We start from the raw sequence: 19,245 nt of genomic DNA, 5'->3' as shown, positions 1-19,245 counted from the left end.
GGTAGCCACTGATGCTCCACAAGTGTCACCTCTGCTGTCCTGCTGGGTCTCTGGCTTGGCACTCACTGAAGCTTTCCCACTTCTTCACCGTCCCCGGCTGGTGAGAAGACTGCTCTAGTACTGACTTCAGCTTACTCACGGTGGTCTCCGATAACAAGGTGGATGGTCCCTTAATGGCGACAGCTTCCCCTTCTACCTCCGACCACAGCTGGTTCCCCGTCCGGCTGAACCACTACTTCTGGTTGGACTGCAAGCCGGCAGGCCCAACCCTATGATATTTGACATTAAAGCTAATTTTACACTACGGTGTGTGGTAACACATGTAGAATTGTGTACTTTCCTGACACACACAGAAACATGCTGCCCTTTTAGCAGATTTTCAATGGTGCTGGGGTTCTCCAAGTATATCCCATTGTTGTGGGATCAATGCTCAGCCGACTCCATCCAGAACAGAAGCTATATCATGTGGATAGAATGCCACTTTAAATCTCTACATGCATTGTTTCATGTTTACAGTGGTGTGCCCAAGATTATGCCAGTGACGATCACTCCAGAGACTCAAGCAAAGGGTACGGTGACAGAGCCCGAGGAACATCAAGACACTGCTGCTGAAAGGTGAACATCTCTGAGATATCTGAGACACACACACTCACATACAGTATATATTAGATGGGGTAAGCTGCACAGGAGTTTTTTTATGGTTGCCAGTGGGTGCATTCCGACAATAGGTTCAACTCTGCTTTGTAGAGAGAGAGAGTTTTGAAAACCATTTATCACTTTCCTTCCACTTCACAATGATGTGCCACTTTGTGTTGGTCTATCACATAAAATCCCAATAAAATACATTTACGTTTTTGATTGTAACATGAAAAAATTTGGAAAATTTCAAGGGGTATGAACAGGGGTCAAGTCCTGGGGAAAAAAGTGTGGGAACTCCCACCCAAGATCCACTCCCCCACCAAAAAAAAATGATACGCTCGTATGCATAATTACTAAACCGCAAGTTCTTTCTAAGTCCCGAGATAACTCGCAGCAGACCTCCGCAATGTCTCCTGGGAACAATGACAAAATCTCTCAGGAGACATTGCGGCATTAAGGAAGTGACGGAATACCTGCACACTACCCGATGAATCCATATACAGGAAGCGGCCAGTAACATAAAGGATTACTAAGGTTCGCCTGCCCCTGACAGTGACTCGAGCTGGGCATCGCTGCTTAGTGAATAATTGGCTTGGGCGGCTCGGCTGCTTGTTGCTGCTCTAGTCCTGCAAAGGGAACTGCGTTCCTGCTGTGAAAAAAGTGCAGGAACTCCGTTCCCATGTGTTCCCGCAGGACTTGAGCCCTAGGTATGAATACATTTTCAAGGCACTGTATAGACACACATTGTACCCTGTATTATAGTCTTTCACAATTATTACATAAGCACAAAATATTAATCTTTAAAAACCTATGTTTATATTTGACATTAAAGCTGGGTTCACATTACTGTGTGTGGTAATGCCTGTACAATTGCACACTTTCCCAACATGCACAGAAATGCGCTTCCTTTTTAGCAGATGTGAAAACGATATATACCTATTGTGTGATAAATCCTCAGTCAATTGCATCCAGAATGGAAGCTAACTCTTGCGGGTAGAATACGACTTTAAATCTGTGCGTGCATTGTTTCATGTTTACAGCGGTGTGCCGAAGATTATTCCAGCGACGATCATTCCAGAGACTCAAGCAAAGGGTACGGTAACAGAGCCCGAGGAACATCAAGACAGTGCTGCCGAAAGGTGAACATCTCTGAGATACACACATATACAGTATATATTAGATGGAGTAAGCTGCACTGTAGTCTTTTAATGATTGTCATTGGGTGCACTCCGCCAATAGGTTTCACTCCGCTTTATAGTATAAAGTCTCAAAGATAGACATGTGAACATGATGAAGGGGGAAGATGCTAGAAACTGTCTTCCTGGTGTAATATATATACATATCTATTTATACATATGTATAAAAATCACTGTACCCTATATTATGGTCTTTCTCAATTACTTTTTCTAGTGGGTATACTATGTGAATATTTGAAAAAGGCTCCTTTAGCAAGCAAAAAAATCAGCTTGGCTGAAAAGATAAGCCACAGCTCAACTTAGAGTGGGGAAGATCTCCCAGTAAGGTCCTAGTGTTGGATGAATCCCAGAATGGTAAAATCTGCTGTGGGTGGAATGCCACTTTAAATTTCCAATTTGTTATTTTTTTTTTTTTACAGTGATGTGAATATACCGAAGAGTCTCCCAGAAAATATTGCTCCAGAGACTCCAGTAGAGACCTCAGTGACAGAGACTGAGGAGCTCCAACCCACTGCTACCAAAAGGTGAACATCTATACATTAAGGGGTAGATTCACGTACGGGCGCCTAAATTTAGGACGGCCTAGCCTACTTTTTTTGGGCTACACTGCCTTAAATTATTTAGGTTAAAAGTGATTCTCAAACCACTTACCTTCAAATTTTAGGCGGTGTAGCCTAAAACGAGCAGGCGTAAGCGCGCCTAATTCAAATGACTGGGAGGGGGGCGTGTATTATTGAAATGAGGCTTGACCTCACGTTTTTTTGACGTTTTTTACACTGCGCATGTGCCGGGCGACTACATTTCCCAGTGCGCATTGCGGCTAAGTAGGCCGTACGGGCCTATTGATTTCGACGCGTACGTAAACGACGTAAATCCCGATTCGCGGACGACTTGCGCAAACGACGTAAAAAATTCCAACCTCGCGGCGGGAACGGCGGCCATACTTAACATTGTTATTCCACCTCATAGGCGGAAGCCAGCCTATCTTAGGTATGTTTAAGTGTATCTCTGTTAGAGAATACACTTAAACATAGGCCGGCTTAGATTCAGAGTTAGGTCGGCTTATCTGTAGATAAGCCGGCCTAACTCTTTGTAAATCTACCTAACAGTGCCTTGAAAAAGTATTCTTCCTCCTTGAAATTTTCCACATTTTGTCATGTTACAACCAAAAACATAAAAGTATTTTATTGGGAGTGACATGTAATTGTGAAGTGGAAGGAAATGATAAATGTTTTTCAAAATAAATTTGTAAAAGAGGGCGTGCATTTGTATTCAGCCCCCCCGAGTCAACACTTTGTAGAACCACCTTTCGCTGCAATTCCAGCTGCAAGTCTTTTTGGGGATGTCTCCACCAGCTTTGCACATCTAGAGAGTTAAATTTTTGCCCATGAGATTGTAGGCCACATAATTACCTCTACTTACTCCAGGTACAGCTAAATAACTAAATAAATACCCAACAAGTTTGCCGTTTAAAGGCCGCGGCACTTTTATTGGTTTAAATATGAAAATAAATTAAACATAAAACTCTTTTATTAATACCATCAAACAGCATAACTTGATTTGTATCGCTGCTTAGTTATCAGAACTCAAGCAGCATACCATATCATCACATCAAAATAAAATGCCCCAGAAGCCGGGCCTGAGCATCAAGACCGGCCCTACCCCAAAACCGCGGCCTGTTCAATCCCATACTGTAAACCAAGGTTGAAAATATCCAGCCCTACCTGAGATAGGTGGACCCCATTCTGCCTGTATAACCCTTGGAAGCCACCCTCCAGGTCTACATGTCTGTATGACAGCCCGCCCAAGGTCGGCATGAACTTTTACATTTCCCTATTAATGCGTTTCCTCATCTTTTCCATAACCTTCCTCTGACAAGAGGAAAGCCATGAAAGGCGAGGAAACATTTCGGAGAACACTATCGTACCTGGAGAAGAAAGAGCAAAGCGTTTCAGATCCCTCTTAATCATGAAAAGCAAGTCCAACGTTTGGACATAGCCCAAATCATTCCCACCAACATGTAATAATAAAACATCCGGCCTAGGCCAACATTGACTTAACCTGCATAAATGACAAAATAATTGGTGCCATTGCAGGCCTCTCACTCCCTTCCAGTATACCTTAACCACTTAAGGACCGTCTCCTGCACATTTACGTCAGCAGAATGGAACGGCTGGGTACAGGCACGTACCTGTACGTCCCCTTTAAGTGCCCAGCCGCGCGCCCGCGACCCGGTCCGAAGCTCCGAGACCACGGCACCCGCGGACCCGATTGCCGCCGGTGTCCCACGATCGGTCACAGGAGCTGAAGAACGGGGAGAGGTGTGTGTAAACACACCTTCCCCGTTCTTCACAGTGGCAATGTCACTGATCGTCTGTTCCCTGATATAGGGAAAGGCGATCAGTGACGTCACACGTCCAGCCCCGCCCCCCTACAGTTAGAAACACATATTAGGTCACACATAACCCCTACAGCGACCCCTAGTGGTTAACTGCTAAACTGCAAATGTCATTTTCACAGTAAACAATGCATTTTTATAGCATTTTTTTCTGTGAAAATGACAATGGTCTCAAAAATGTGTCAAAATTGTCCGATGTGTCCGCCATAATGTCGATCAGATGCTTACATTACATTTGGCTGCTAGCCCATATTTTTAAGTCCCTTTACTCATGTTTTGCAGTGAAGCTGAGCCAAGTGATGATAAAAACACCCTCGTGGAAAAGAAAGAACAGCCGGTCCAGGAGCCAGGTGATGAATTTGTGGAAACCTGGGAGTCCTATGAGAGCGAAGAAGACTCTGTACCGGTATAGTATTTCCCTCTTATTTGTAACATGCTAACAAACCTGTATCATTTTAATACAATATGATACAATTTAATACAATGTGTCTGTACATGTTTCAATAATCCATTATGTTCCTAAAATGAAATTATGGTTTTATATTAGGTTTGGATTGCACTGAAAACACATTTTAACAGTTTAAAGGAAAAAACTTTGAATAGCAACAAAATTCTAATTTGAATAAAAAACCTATGTCAAATAGATGTGTGTGCGACAAGCTTTACCATATTTTATTTTTACCACAGTTAAACTATGTCTAAAGTCCAATAAATATAATATAGTACAACCTCTCAGATTTGATCAACCACCAATTGTGGTGATTATATCAATATCCTTGCAAAATGAACAAATAAAACAATTTTAGCAACAGAATCACAGTGAAACAAAACGTGATTTACTTATTCCAAATAACTAATTAGTGCAACCCACAAATTGTAACAGTAGACATCTGACTTTCTTCAAAGTACAAACAACTTTGTTAAAGAGTTCATATCCTACACTACTGTGAGCTTTGGATTTCAATCAGTGAGATATCCCATGTTTCATTGTATCTTTTTAGAGAACTCACTAGACTCGTAAAACCGCGGTTCTGCCCCACTTCCTCTCTCTCCTCATTGGCTCACTTGCTGTGATTGACAGCAGTAGGAGCCAATGGCTTTGTCTGCTGTGTCTTCCAATGAGGAGGGAGATTTCACAGGGAGTCGAGGCTCTCATGCACATCGCTGGATCACGATCGGGGCTCAGGTAAGTACTATGGGGGGCTGCTGCAGAGAAGGTATTTTGCCTTCATGCATAGAATGAATGAAGGCAAAAAACCTTGAGCCTTTACAGCCACTTTAAGTAGAAAAAGCCAGATGTTCATCCATCGTTTCTTCAGTCATAGAGTGGACCTACCCGTGTTTCCCCGAAAATAAGACCGGGTCTTATATTAATTCTGGCTACAAAAAACACACTAGGGCTTATTTTCAGGGGATGTCTTATTTATTTACGATATGTACAAAAAAGTTTCTCCCCCTGTCAGCTCCGGAGTCAGCCTTGTGAAATTCTGTAATCCCAAAAATAAACCTTTGTTTAAAGACCTTATAAAATTATGTAATTTGTTCTGTAAAAAGATGATATGATGTGCAGTGTGTCTCCTTGTGTAACATTATTGTGGAAAATACCTAATTTACAGTGCCGCTGGCCGCTCACATGACTGGCCGGAGCTCTTCTTCCCCACTCCAAATAATGCAGAGGGAGGGGCCAAGATCCCCAATGACGTCAGCCCCACTCTGAGTACTGCAGTGGGAGGGGCTGCTGACATCAGCCGGGAGGAGAGGAGAAGAGCTTTGGCGGGTCACGTGAGCGACCGGCAGTGCTGTAAATAAGGTCTCACACATTATATAACCTTTTTACAGAACGGATTACATGTTTTACAAGGACTTTAACTAGGGCTTATTTTTGGGGTAGGGCTTATATTGCAGCCATCCCAGAAACTCGCGCTAGGTCTTATTTTCGGGGTAGGGCTTATTTTTGGAGAAACAGGGTAGTACAATAAAATGTAATTAAATGCATTACCTTTTAACATTGGACTGCAAGTGTTGCGCTCCGCTCATGTTACTTTTTTTAAACTGAGTGAATGAGGTGCAAGTACACAGTAAACACTATTCCACTGACAAGCATCCACACACTGTGCAGGGACAGCAACAATAAGGATCTGCAGTGGCAGCTTGTGATTTTTGAAAAAAATTCATAGGATTACTTTCAGCAATTGTATACTTTTTGCATATTCAATGTATCCCATAGCAATGAAACACTGTAGAGCATATCAGCATAGGTCATCTATATTAGCTTTATAGTGTGAGGACATTTCCAATAATAACATTTGTATCCAGACGTAAATGGTTGTTTAGGTTAGCTTTAACGTTTTGTGGCTGTAACAGATGAAACTGAAGAAAAATGCTGATATATAGTGCGCATCTAAACCCCAAGAACAAGAATGTAATTTATAGGAGCTTAACCACTTTACCCCCTTCCTGACCAGAGCACTTTTGCGATACGGCACTGCGTCGCTTTAACTGACAATTGCGCGGTCGTGCAATGTTGCACCCAAACAAATTTGACATCCTTTTTCCCCAGCAAATTGGGGTTTTATTTTAATGATATTTGATCACCTCTGCGGTTTTTATTTTTTGCGCTATAAACAAAAAAAGAGCGACAATTTTTTTTTAAAAAAGCTATATTTTGTACTTTTTGCTATAATAAATATCCCCCAAAAATATATAAAGATTTTTTTCCTCAGTTTAGGCCGATACGTATTCTTCTACATATTTTTGATAAAAAAATCGCAATAAGCGCATATTGATTGGTTTGCGCAAAAGTTATAGCGTCTACAAAATAGGGGATAGATTTATGGCTTTTTTTTTAGTAATGCCAGCGATCTGCAATTTATATTGTGACTGCGACATTATGGTGGACACATCGGACACTTTTGACACTATTTTGGGACCATTGGGGTCATTTATACAGCGACCACTGTTTTAAAAATGCACTGATCACTGTGTAAATGACACTGACAGAGAAGGGGTTAACCACTAGGGGGAAATAAAGGGGTTAAGTGTGTCCTAGGGAGTGATTCTAACTGTGGGGGGATGGGCTACCACTCACATGACAGGATGCAGTAGATCCCTGTCACATCACTAGGCAAACCGGGGAAATGCCTTGTTTACATCTCCCCGTTCTGCCTCTCGGTCTCACGAACGCGGACCGCCGGCAAACATGGTGTGCGTTCCACCGGCCATGTACAGCAACCATAGGGACCGGAAGTGGCGTAGGATAGCGTGACCAGGTACCGCCGCCGACGTACGTTTCGTAAATTACATATTCAGGCGGCCACTTCCGGTCCCTCTGGTTGCTGTACATGGCCGGTGGAACGCACGCCATCCACGGAGGTGGACGCGAGGTTGATTCAGACAAGCCAGCAGCCCTGGTGCCGGGTAGGCACTTTTTAATGTAAGGAGCCATTTGGCTAGATTTTTTTTATATACCTTTTACAAATAAAACAGTATTATACTATGGATATCTCCTATTCCCTTTTCATATCCTGCCTTTAAAGCGGGGTTCCAACCACAATTAGCATTTTTTAAATGTATGTCCTTTCATCATGCGTTTTTATAATATAAATCCGGTCACTTACTATTTTACAATCCGCCGCCGCTCCGCATAGCTATTAAAAAAAGATAGTTTATAAAACTATGTCCACACCAATGTCATTTTGCTTGTGGGCATTGTGAAGACCACAAGCACTTACTTCCTGGAGTCTTGGATGGGGAGTGATAATTGGGTAGCGCACTGCATCCTGGGAAATTATGACACACATTTCCCACGAGCATTAGAGGGAGATGATTTCAGGATCCTAGGTGATTCCAAAGGCAGATTTTGTGGGACTGCATAGCAACAGGCATTTCCAAATGAGTAAAAAAAAAATAAAAAATCTTTTTTTAGGTCTAATGAGCACCATAATGAAAACAAAAATTTGGGATGGAAACTCCACTTTAACTATGAGGAAGAAGTTTTCCCATACTACTCCTGTCATATCCATATGCAAGCAGGCATTATCCTGCCAAAGCAATACAGTAAAACCTTGGTTTGAGAGCGTTTTGCAAGACAAGCAAAATGTTTTAATACAATTTGCCTTAATATACAAGCGATGTCTTGATATAAGAGTAACGTCATGTCACAACTGAGTATAAAAAAGAAGAAAAGACCCTCTAAGTGTAGCAATATGGTTACATTTAATGAAGGTACAACATTTAGCAACTTATTGCTACACTTAGAGGCGCCTCTCTTCTCTTTTATACTCTGTAAAAAAAATGCTTTGATATACAAGTGCTTTGGATTACAAGCATGTTTCTGGAACTAATTATGCTCGCAAACCAAGGTTTTACTGTATCTGACTCTCTTTTTAATTAAAGAACTTGGATACTTCTGGTAAGCAGATTATCCTTTGCACTTTGGGTGTCGTTTCTAAAGGTGTTTGGTGGAGGATCATATATTGTATGTTGGAACTGTTGGAATTTTCTGTCACTGGAATTTTTTATGAACTTTATTGTTTGGGACTTTATTGCTAATAATAAGGAATCTTTTCACTTATGTTTATGCAGCGGATTGATATTATTTTTCATTATTTATGTTAATTAATATATTTTCACTGGTTCATAATCACTATTATTGCGGCACATGAACAGCGCCCCCTATCTCACTACACTGATTTAGACAACAAGCATCTCATCCTCTCTTTATCAGCTTAACATGAAGTAGGGAGGGGGGGGGGGGTTGTAGTTCAGAGGATAGCTGGGACTGTTTAATATTTTAGTTTGGTGCATAAGAAGGTACAAGGATGCTGGATTTCTGCCAGGGTAAACAGGTATTGTTCTCTACTTGTAGAAATTGTACTTGGATTAAAAAAAAAGAAAACTAATACAGCCACTACATCTGTTTGCTGCAATATGTCACCTTTTTAGATGTTTTAAGATTTAGATACACTTTAACCACTTGCCGCCCGCCAATGACATATTGAGGTCGGCAAAGTGGTTGTAGAATCCTGACTGGACGTCATATGACGTCCTCAGGATTCTGAGCCGCTGCGCGCCCCCGGGGGCGCGCATTGCGGCGAGCGTTGTTGCATGGTGTCAGTCTGACACCCCGCAACACCGATCTCGGTAAAGAGTCTCTCACAGAGACTCTTTACCACGTGATCAGCCGTGTCCAACCACGGCTGATCACGATGTAAACAGGAAGAGCCGTTGATGGCTCTTCCTCACTCGCGTCTGACAGACGCGAGTAGAGGAGAGCCGATCGGCGGCTCTCCTGACAGGGGGGGTTCGCGCTGATTGTTTATCAGCGCAGCCCCCCCTCGGATCGCCACACTGGACCACCAGGGAAGCCCACCCTGGACCAGGGAAGGGCAACAACAAAAAACAAAGGCTGAAAAAAAAAAAAAGTCTAAAAAAAAAAAAAAAAAAAAAAGGAAAAAAACAAAAAAACACAACCATTAAAAAAAAAAAAAGATGCCAATCAGTGCCCACAAATGGGCACTGACTGGCAACATAGGAAAAATAAGTGCCGCCCCACAGTGTCCATCAGTGCCACCCCACAGTGTCCATCAGTGCCACCCCACAGTGCCCATCCATGCCCAGTGCCCACCTATCAGTGCCCATCTGTGCCACCCATAAGTATCCATCAGTGCCACCCATGAGTGCCCATCTGTGCCGCCTATGAGTGCCCAGTGCCGCCCATGAGTGCCCATCAGTGCCGCCTATGTGTGCCCATCAGTGCCGTATACCAGCGCCACCAATCAGTGCCACCTTATCTGTGCCCATCAGTACTACCTCATCGATGTCCATCAGTGCCGCCATATCAGTGCCCGTAATTGAAAGAGAAAACTTACTTATTTACAAAAAAATTAACAGAAAAAAATAAAAACGTATTTTTTTTTCAAAATGTTCAGTCTTTTTTTAGTTGTTGCGCTAAAAAAAAATCGCAGAGGTGATCAAATACCACCAAAAGAAAGCTCTATTTGTGGGGAAAAAAGGACGCCAATTTTGTTTGGGTACAGTGTAGCATGACCGCGCAATTGCCATTCAAAGTGCGACAGTGCTGAAAGCTGAAAATTGGCTTGGGCGGGAAGGTGCGTAAGTGCCCTGTATGGAAGTGGTTAAAAATATCCATATTGCTATAAAGCTAAGTATGAGATTCAAACGATGAGAATGCTGCACTGAGGAAGGAGGGTCCTAATCAATGTTGATATCTATGTCAACCTGCCCATTGTGAAATACAAATATTACTTTCCACTTGCAGGATTCTACAAAAAAAGCTGAAACAATTGACATTCCGCAGACTTCTGACACGGTCACCCCGATGCCAGCAACTACTACACTGCAGAATGCCCAACCCAAAGAGGAAATGGTTTCCAATACTGTGGCCACTGTGGAGGAGGAGGAGCAGTACTAGCTGCCCAGCAAATATTGGCACACAAGGCTCTCATGTATTGGGTAATGATCTGGAATTAGTCAAAGCTGTCAATAAAATGTACTTTCAGTAAAGATGTAGAAAATGTTGCATATAGTAATAGTAAGACTATCATAGACTAACTCGCCGAAATGTGAGGTTCTCTGTGGTCTGATCTGTGAATCCAGAGGAAGGAGAAGACAACTTCGGACACATTTCTAGCCAATTATTTGTCATAAGGGACTCCAAATATGGCAATCTATTTACACCATGGATATCATTTACAATGGAGTGTATAATGTGAAAATGGCACCAATGGGCGTAGAAATAAAGTAATGAAGTAAAGCCTTCTTTCTTCCTTCGCCTTGCTTTTCCTTCAGTCTTTATGTGTTCCTTATTCATCTTTAGGTGTCAATGTCACGTGTGTTCCAATGAGATAGGGGGCACTTCAGTGTCTTTTCAAAGCTTGTGTATACACATACATCCAATAAGCCCCGCTACCTTCACAGGGGCAACTCGATATGTGCCCCGTACAGGGACATGTTTACCTTCAAGGGGATGCACAGGTGTTCCGTGCATCCCTGTGCAGGTAGTCCTATTTATGTCTATTGGGGAACATCCGCTGTGTCCCAATAAGTCTAAGGCCCCGTACACACGACCGAGAAACTCGACGGGCAAAACACAGCGTTTTGCTCATCGAGTTCCTTGTTCGGCTGTCAAAAAACTCGTCGAGCCAAATGTTCCCATTGCCCAACGAGGAAATAGAGAACATGCTCTCTTTTTGGCTCGACGAGTTTCCGACAGGTTTCTCGGCAAAAAGTGTACACACGACCGGTTTTCTCGGCAGAATACGTCTCCCATCGAGTTTCTTGCTGAATTCTGCCGAGAAAACCGCTCGTGTGTACGGGGCCCAAGACATTCATGTAGGTGCAGTGCTGCACATTATACAGTGCCTTGAAAAAGTATTCATACCCCTTGAGATTTTCCACATTTCGTCATGTAACAGCCAAAAACATGAATGTATTTTATTGGGATTTTATGTGACAGACCAACATAAAGTGGCACATAATGTGACGTGGAAGGAAGATGACAAATGGTTGTCAATATTTTTTACAAATGAATATGTAAAAGTGTGTTATATATTTGTATTCAGCCTCCCTGTGTCAATACTTTGTAGAACCACCTTTCTCTGCAATTACAGCTGCAAGTCTTTTTGGGGATGTCTCCACCAGCTTTGCACATCTAGAGAGTTACATTCTTGCCCATTCTTCTTTGCAAAATAGCCCAAGCTTTGTCAGATTGGATGGAGAGGGTCTATGAACAGCAATTTTCAAGTAACGCCACAGATTCTCAATTGGATTTAGTTCTGGACTTTGACTGGGCCATTCTAACACATGAATATGCTTTGATCGATCCATTGTAGCTCTGGCTGTATGTTTAGGGTCGATGTCCTGCTGGGAGGTGAACCTCCACTCCAGTCTCAAGTCTTTTGCAGACTAACAGCTTTTCTTCTAAGATTGCCCAGTATATACTATATCTTTTATAAAAAAAATAAAAATAAACACATTGCCCTGTATTTGGCACCATCCATCAGGGCGATGTGCAGTGTTAGTTTTCTGCCACACATAGGGGTTGATTTACTAAAAGCAAATAGACTGTACACTTTGCAAAGTGCAGTTGCTCCAGAGCTTAGTAAATGAGGTAAACCTTCACTTTGCAAATAATGCCCAATCACTTGTAAGGAAATAAAAAAAAAACAGCATTTTTGCTTGCACACGATGGAAATCAGCAAAGCTTCTGCTCATTTACCAAGCTCAGGAGCAACTGCACTTTGCAATGTGCACAGTCTAATTGCCTTCAATAAATCAACCCCATTAAATGATGGTCACATCTGACCAGAGCATCTTCTTCCTCCCTGGATCTCCCAAGTTGCTTTTGCATTCCTATTGACATGGAGTGAATAGTAGTTCTTTAATAAGGGGTGAGACCTGTGTCCCCAAGGCCCCTTTCACACAAACGGACCGTTCAGGTCCGCCAATCTGTTTTTACGGCGGACCATGCATCTCTATGGAGCGTTGGATGTCAGCGGAGACATGTCCGTTAACATCCGACCTGATCGATCCGTTAAAAAACAGAAGTATGGGGATACGTACCCATCCGTACATGGCGGATCGGATAAGATCTGATGAAAACTTTTAAGTTAGTTTTAGGGCACACAAACACAATATATTACCCAATGTTTGGTTAAAATATAGAAGATGAGGTTGCACTGAGTAAATAGATACCCAACATGTCAAGCACTAAAATTGCATGCACCTGTGAAACAGCGACAAACTTTGGTTTTTCTATATTTTCATATATTAAAAGTAATGGACCTAGAACTATTGCCCTCACTCTGGCATGCGCTGCAACATGTAACAAGTTTATCACAATCAACGTTTTCCTGTGTAGGCGGCCCTGAAGTGCATGCATGCGCACGTGTGTGTGTGTATGTGTATGGGATGTGTAAGTGCTGGGGTGTATTTTATATTTCCCCACTTTAAAATTGTTTTAATCTTTTTCACCATGTCCCTAATGTGTTGATGGTGGGTGATTTTAACTTGGCACCATCCCGGGACTTAGACAAGCTCCACCCATCTGGGCTTCTGGCCGCTTACAATGGACATCTACTTTTGCCCTTACAGACATATGTCATCATTTCTACCCATCTAATAGGGAGTTCACCTGTCACTCTGCAACCTATCGCACCTTCTCCGGCATTGATATGGTCCGTTAGCCCTTATCGTGTTGGTGCCCAAACCTGGCAAAGACCATGAGGACTGTGCCTTCTATATCCCCATTTCTCTGCTTAATGCTGATGCCAAGTTGCTGGCAAAAATGTTGGCGCACCATTACAACAATAATTGGAGATCTTATTCATGTTGACCAGACCGGATTTATGCCAGGTAAGTGCACTGACATTAATATCCGTTGCCTCTTTCTCAATTTGGCTGGCAACCATGATAAGGCTGGAGTTGGGGCTTTTCTAGATGCAGAGAAAGCCTTTGACTCAGTCGAGTGGATCTTTCTCTGGGAGGTGCTGTGCCGGTTTGGCTTTGGGCCTTGTTTTCCACAATGGTTGGGCATGCTATACTGTGCTCCATGGGCTAAAAACAGGACCAATAAAATTTCCAATAGTGCTTCTAGTTTAGAAAGGCTAGCTCAGTAGATTGCTTTAAACAAAAGCCCTGAATTCTTTCCTAGGTGTACACAAAACAACGTTATTTTTAAACATTTATAGCTAAAGTTGATCCAGGGAATATCCGATTTCCCCTCAGGGTATCAGGGAGGAATTTCCCCCCCTACTGTAGCAAATTGGATCATGCTTTGCTGGTTTTTTTTGCCTTCATCTGGATCAACTGTGGGTATAGGATTGTGTATATGGAATTGTATGTTTTTTTTTTTTTGGTTGAATTAGATGGACTTGTGTTTTTTTTAACCTAATTATATTTTCCTTGGAGAAGAACCCGTCAGGGAGCATGCTTTCCACGAGCCTCTTTGCCCATTATAGTCAGAATCCCGACTCGTTGAGGGATGGTCCCTTGGAGAGGATTTTACTCTATGCAGACAACACCCTGCTCTATTTGCATGATGCACACTCCTCCTTGCTGGCCGCTTTGCCATCTTTGATGAGTTTGGTAAGTACTTAGGGATCCAGATCAACTGGAATAAAGCGGTCCTTTTTCCACTTGACCCGGGTGCTAGGGAAACTGCGGTCCCCACTCCTTTATTATGGGCTGATGAATAAAAATCCTTAGGTAGTTTCTTTCATCTTAATTCATCTCTAATGCTTCAGCAGCTGAAGGAGAAGTGCATTTTGTGGTCTTCCCTATCCTTGAATCTCATGCGCCGCATACATTTTCTTAAACTTATTTTTTTAGGAATTGCTCTATCTGGATAGGACAGAATTTATTTCAGGAGGTTGATATTGTGTGGGCTCTTTTTTCTTTGGTATGGTGTGGCTCCTCGTTTAGCGAAGTCCACCCTTCAATTACCAATTATGTTTGGCGATTTGGCCATACCCAACCTGCAGTTCTAGTTACAGGTGGTGGTTTTCAAGATCTAGGGACATGGAATTAAGGGTGTCTCTGATGTCCTTCCACGACCTCTCCCTTAAGAACGGTCTACCCCGTTGGCTGTACTTCCATTACTGCCAGTTGCGTCACACAGTTTGTTGGCTCCTTCACCTTAGCGACCAATTCAGGACCTTCTCTTACAAAAACAGCTTTAAAAAAACCCTCTCGACTATTTCGCTTTGTTGAGTGTAGAGTAAAAAAAAAACTATATAGGGAAACTTGGGAGGAATGCTTAGAAGATAACCAATCTGGAGTTCTTTCCTCTGCAGATAAGCAGATTTAGACTAAACTCTTTCACACAGTGCATTACACACCTCAGAGACTGTATCAAATTTATCCACTCAGGTCTCCAGACTGTGCCTATTGTCATTCCGCCATTGGTACTTTCTTTCATATGATCTGAACCTGTTCCCAGGGTGGCCCAGTTCTGTATGGAGGTCTTTGAACGTATCAATATTAGTTTAGAGCTGTCCCTCCCAGTAGCTCCTGAGCTCGCCTTATTAGGCATTTAGGATGAACAGGTATACGAAACTATTAATGCATTTTCTATTATTTTACACAAATTAAGATTTTTTTTTTTTTTAAGTGGGCCTTTCCCATGGGAGCCTGCAATTGACATGGCGTTACCTATGTATCAGCAGGAACTGTCCTAAGAATTATGAAAAGATTTGGAAGCTACCTGTTTATTTTCCATCGATGGTCCATACTATTCTTTCATGATCGAGATTTTCTCATGCTGCTCATGTGTTTTAACCTTAGTTTCACCTTCCTTTGTATGTGCATCACATATACTCTGTATGATAAAAATTTTGTTATGCTGCTAAATTTTGATCTGTTTTGTTTTGCCATTATTGTACCACAAATCTGATCAATAAAAGCAATCCTGGGGACAAAATGTTGTAAGGTTTTTTTTTTTGGTGACAGGATCTCTATTAAAGACTCCTGATTTCTTCCCTGCCCTCCAATGAAGCTAATGGAGTGCAGATCGATACACCAGGACCCAGAAGTAACATCTAACAGATGGGGTCTTCAAACTACGGCCCTCCAGTTGTTCAGGAACTACAATTCCCATTATGCCTAGTCGTGTCTGTGAATGTCAGTGTGTTACAATGCCTCATGGGATGTGTAGTTCTACAACAGCTGTAGGGCTGTAGTTTGAGGATCCCTGATCTAACACGTTGCTTCCAGATCTTTAGCAGGAAAGGGAGACCTGCCATGCCCATCCCTAGTCCACTGGTGGGTGTGCGGAACAAGGAAAATAAAAGGTACATGCAGACCGACGGACCTTTATTTCCCTAGTTTTGACAGGTACCCAGCTTCCACTTCCGCTCCGGCCACCTAGGCGACTGGAGCAGAAGTTCTCCTCTCCCCCTCCTTCCCTGCAATCTTCTGGGACAGAAGATTGCCCAGCACGTGCAGTGTGCACCCGGCTGTGAAGCTGCAAGCTGTCACAGCCGGGTGCCACACTTGTCATGCCACAGCCGGCGAGAAAACCGAGGGTTCAGATGGCCGCATCGCTGGAACATGGGACATGTGAGTGTGTTTATTAAAAGTCAGCAGGTACACTTTTTGTAGCTGCTGACTTTTAATAAACATAAAAACTACTGGAACTCCGCTTTAAGAATTATAAATGTTTCACAATGATCTGATAAACAGCATGATTTTTGGTATATGACAGTTGTGTAAAATGCTAATTGGTCACAAAACCACCAATAGGAAAAATACATCTGAATTTAACTCTAGGGTTCATCTAGATGAGCTCTGATCTACATTTTGAAGATGAAGTTCCACACTTTTCCATTCCTCTGCACTTGGGTCAGCCTTTGCTGTACCAGTGACAAAATCCAAGAACGAATACAATTTTCATTCAAGCAAAGCACAAGAATGGAAAGTGGCATGCAAAGACCCATGCATTTTCTGCTTGGTATGGTCCAAGTCTGTGCTCATAAACATTGGGTATAAATGACGGCTCCAAAAATCCATAGAAATGATGTAGCTAGGGCAAGAGAAGGGACGGTGGGTGTGTTCCTCTGTAAGACAATTCACCACTCAGGTGAATGAGCTCTAAATGGTCAATGTGGGCAGGTCGGGAAATACCTCATGGAAAACTATATTGATCTCCATTTATAACACACTCTACTTGTCAGTAGCAATAAATTTGATTCAATCATTCCTGTTTGGAAGATGCAACAAAGAACCTGCTAGGTTAACAAGATTAGTCCTATTTGTCGATATTAACTAAATATACCCAACTTATGGAAAAATCTTCTTAGCGCAAAAAAAGCAAAAAAAAAAAAAACAGGTTTTGAAACAGGACTATATTTTGTGGACTCAATAAGAGTCACAGAACAAGATTTTTTTTATTAATAGATTTGTATTCTTCAGGACGAACCGTGGCAGAACAGATTTAAAATAGGTAGTTTTGTAACAATGTTCACTAAAGTTTTCATAGTTCTTTTAAACAAACTATATATATATATATATATGTATTTTTAAAACAAAATGCAAATTTATTTTCCTTTTCGCTTCAACAAAAAATCTCTGACAACCTGAACAGGGTGGTGCTCGTGTTTCTTGCGGAACAAAACCTTAACGTACTAAGTCAATATAATGTGGTGTGTCTACAGAAATTCCAAAAGGAGGCCAATATACACAAAAATGAAAAGTTGTCACAATTAGTTTAATGAAGTGCACAGAATAGCGATCAATCATGTCAATAAAATAAAACAATTACTTTTTTTGTCTTTTTCTTTTTTACATCAAGTGTGCTTCATTTCCTCCACAGGTATTCTGTTAAATAAAGCACCATATATACTGCCAGGCCACAGCTAGAGAGGATTCTTTACAGAATCAAATTTCTTGTGGTTTAGTACAAGTAAACTTAATTTTGATAATAAGAACCACAGCGAATTGAGGCAACTGCCTCTATTATAAGGTACAAAACTGGCACAGAGGACACCATATTATACACGGTAAAAATGACAAGTTTAAATTACATTAGATTGGGCAAGGAGGGGTAAACGCACCCCTATTTTTCCAAGCGGCCATTTAAATGAGTTGCCACTACAGCGAACCTGAATTACATAAAACATAACCATTATGATTGGCCTTAACAAAGTAAATTGCAGATGCAACTTTTGTTTCTTGACTTCTGCCTGAACAAGAATGAAGCATATAAATCCTAGCTTGCCATTCAAGCAGAAAGCACTTGACAAACTGAAGCACAAAATCGAAAAGAAAACTGCAAAACTTGTATACAAACAGCTTAAAAAAAAACAACAAAAAAAAAACAAAAAAAGATTTAAAAGCAGACGTGCTACAACTAATGTCAAGAAGCAGCTTTGTTTTCTTTTCCTGATATCCTTGAGACCACAAGAACGGTGGACTCAATGGTCCTGCACAGGGTATCTAAAATGTCATTTTGTTGTACATGACTAAAAAGTCCCCTGGAATGCTCGCAGTTTAATGACAGGCTGAGCTCCTGGCTGTCCTGCGTGGGTGATGGCTGCCCATCACAGCTCCTCAAGTCTGCCAAGTCAGCTAGTACCGCAGAAATGGAAGTGGAAGGGAGCTCGCTGTCCTCTTCTGTTACATTTGTCTCCTTTGGGCTCTGGAGCGGTTTCTCTTCTTTGCTCTCTTCGAACTTCACGCTGCAGCCAGGCTGCTCGTCTGCTGACTGTGGCCTCGCAGGCAGTATGTCTTCTGGGATAGATGGCGGCACTTCTATTCTGTATTCTTTAGCACACAGCGGCGATGGTGAGGGTGGATCTTGCTCTGTTCCTGGATCAATAATTGAAGAGTCTCTTGTCTCATTGTCAGATGTGCTTGTGGGGGTAGATGCTTCACGCTCTGTTTTTAGATCAGTCATACAGCTGTCAGCAATGTGTTCTTCATCGCTGCTAACTCGCCGCCGTTTTACTGGAGTAGCACCTTCATCATCTAAAAAGATAAAACAAAATGTTTAAACTTAAAATGTCTTCAGTAGTGCGGGACAGTCACTTTTATTAATTTCCTATCAAGTATATGAAAAATGGTGACACCAATATGTTATAGAGCATCTCTGCCCTCAGCAGTGAGAAAGATTATAGATCAATGATTTTATGGTAGCACCTCTTCCTCTGTGCACTGACCCTGTAAGAGCTCTGAGCACTTCTGGGTTCACAACTGTCAAATCCTGACCTGTGGCCAGGAGAGCATCAGGTCAACACTTTGGACTCCGAGCAGAGAAGCCATCAGGGGTCTGACAGATACATGTGCATTCACACCGAAGCAACTTGTCATGAGATTGGGCATTTTAAAATGGCACAAGTCGCACCCTATTTGTACCTAGTTCAAATCGGTGCGACTCCGACTTTGCACCGAATTTGAAAAGGTTTGGCGATTTCATGTGCAACTTGCATAGACGTCTGTGCAGGAAGTCACACAGATATCAGCAAGCCGCACATTAAATCGACCTGGCCGACGGCT

The 19,245-nt window shown here is 42.1% G+C and overlaps 2 protein-coding genes across 2 annotated transcripts in view; one reads left to right on the top strand and one right to left on the bottom strand.

The window, feature by feature from the left end:
* The window catches only part of LOC120937702 (proteoglycan 4-like), a 68,907-nt gene extending 57,883 nt beyond the window's left edge, over positions 1-11,024 (top strand). The window contains exons 23-27 of the mRNA XM_040351120.1: positions 517-615; positions 1,680-1,778; positions 2,255-2,359; positions 4,516-4,639; positions 10,514-11,024. Of these exons, the coding sequence (XP_040207054.1) occupies positions 517-615; positions 1,680-1,778; positions 2,255-2,359; positions 4,516-4,639; positions 10,514-10,666 (580 nt within the window). The 3' untranslated portion in view covers positions 10,667-11,024. The remainder of the gene's footprint in view (positions 1-516; positions 616-1,679; positions 1,779-2,254; positions 2,360-4,515; positions 4,640-10,513) is intronic.
* Positions 11,025-17,437: 6,413 nt separating this feature from the next.
* Positions 17,438-19,245, bottom strand: part of USP34 (ubiquitin specific peptidase 34) — a 199,320-nt gene continuing 197,512 nt past the window's right edge. Inside the window, exon 76 of the mRNA XM_040347825.1 lies at positions 17,438-18,717. Within this exon, the coding sequence (XP_040203759.1) occupies positions 18,107-18,717 (611 nt within the window). The 3' untranslated portion in view covers positions 17,438-18,106. The remainder of the gene's footprint in view (positions 18,718-19,245) is intronic.

This window comes from Rana temporaria, chromosome 4, assembly GCF_905171775.1.
Source record: "Rana temporaria chromosome 4, aRanTem1.1, whole genome shotgun sequence".
Classification (NCBI taxonomy): Eukaryota; Metazoa; Chordata; class Amphibia; order Anura; family Ranidae; genus Rana; species Rana temporaria.
This window is presented reverse-complemented; position numbering and strand designations above follow the sequence as displayed.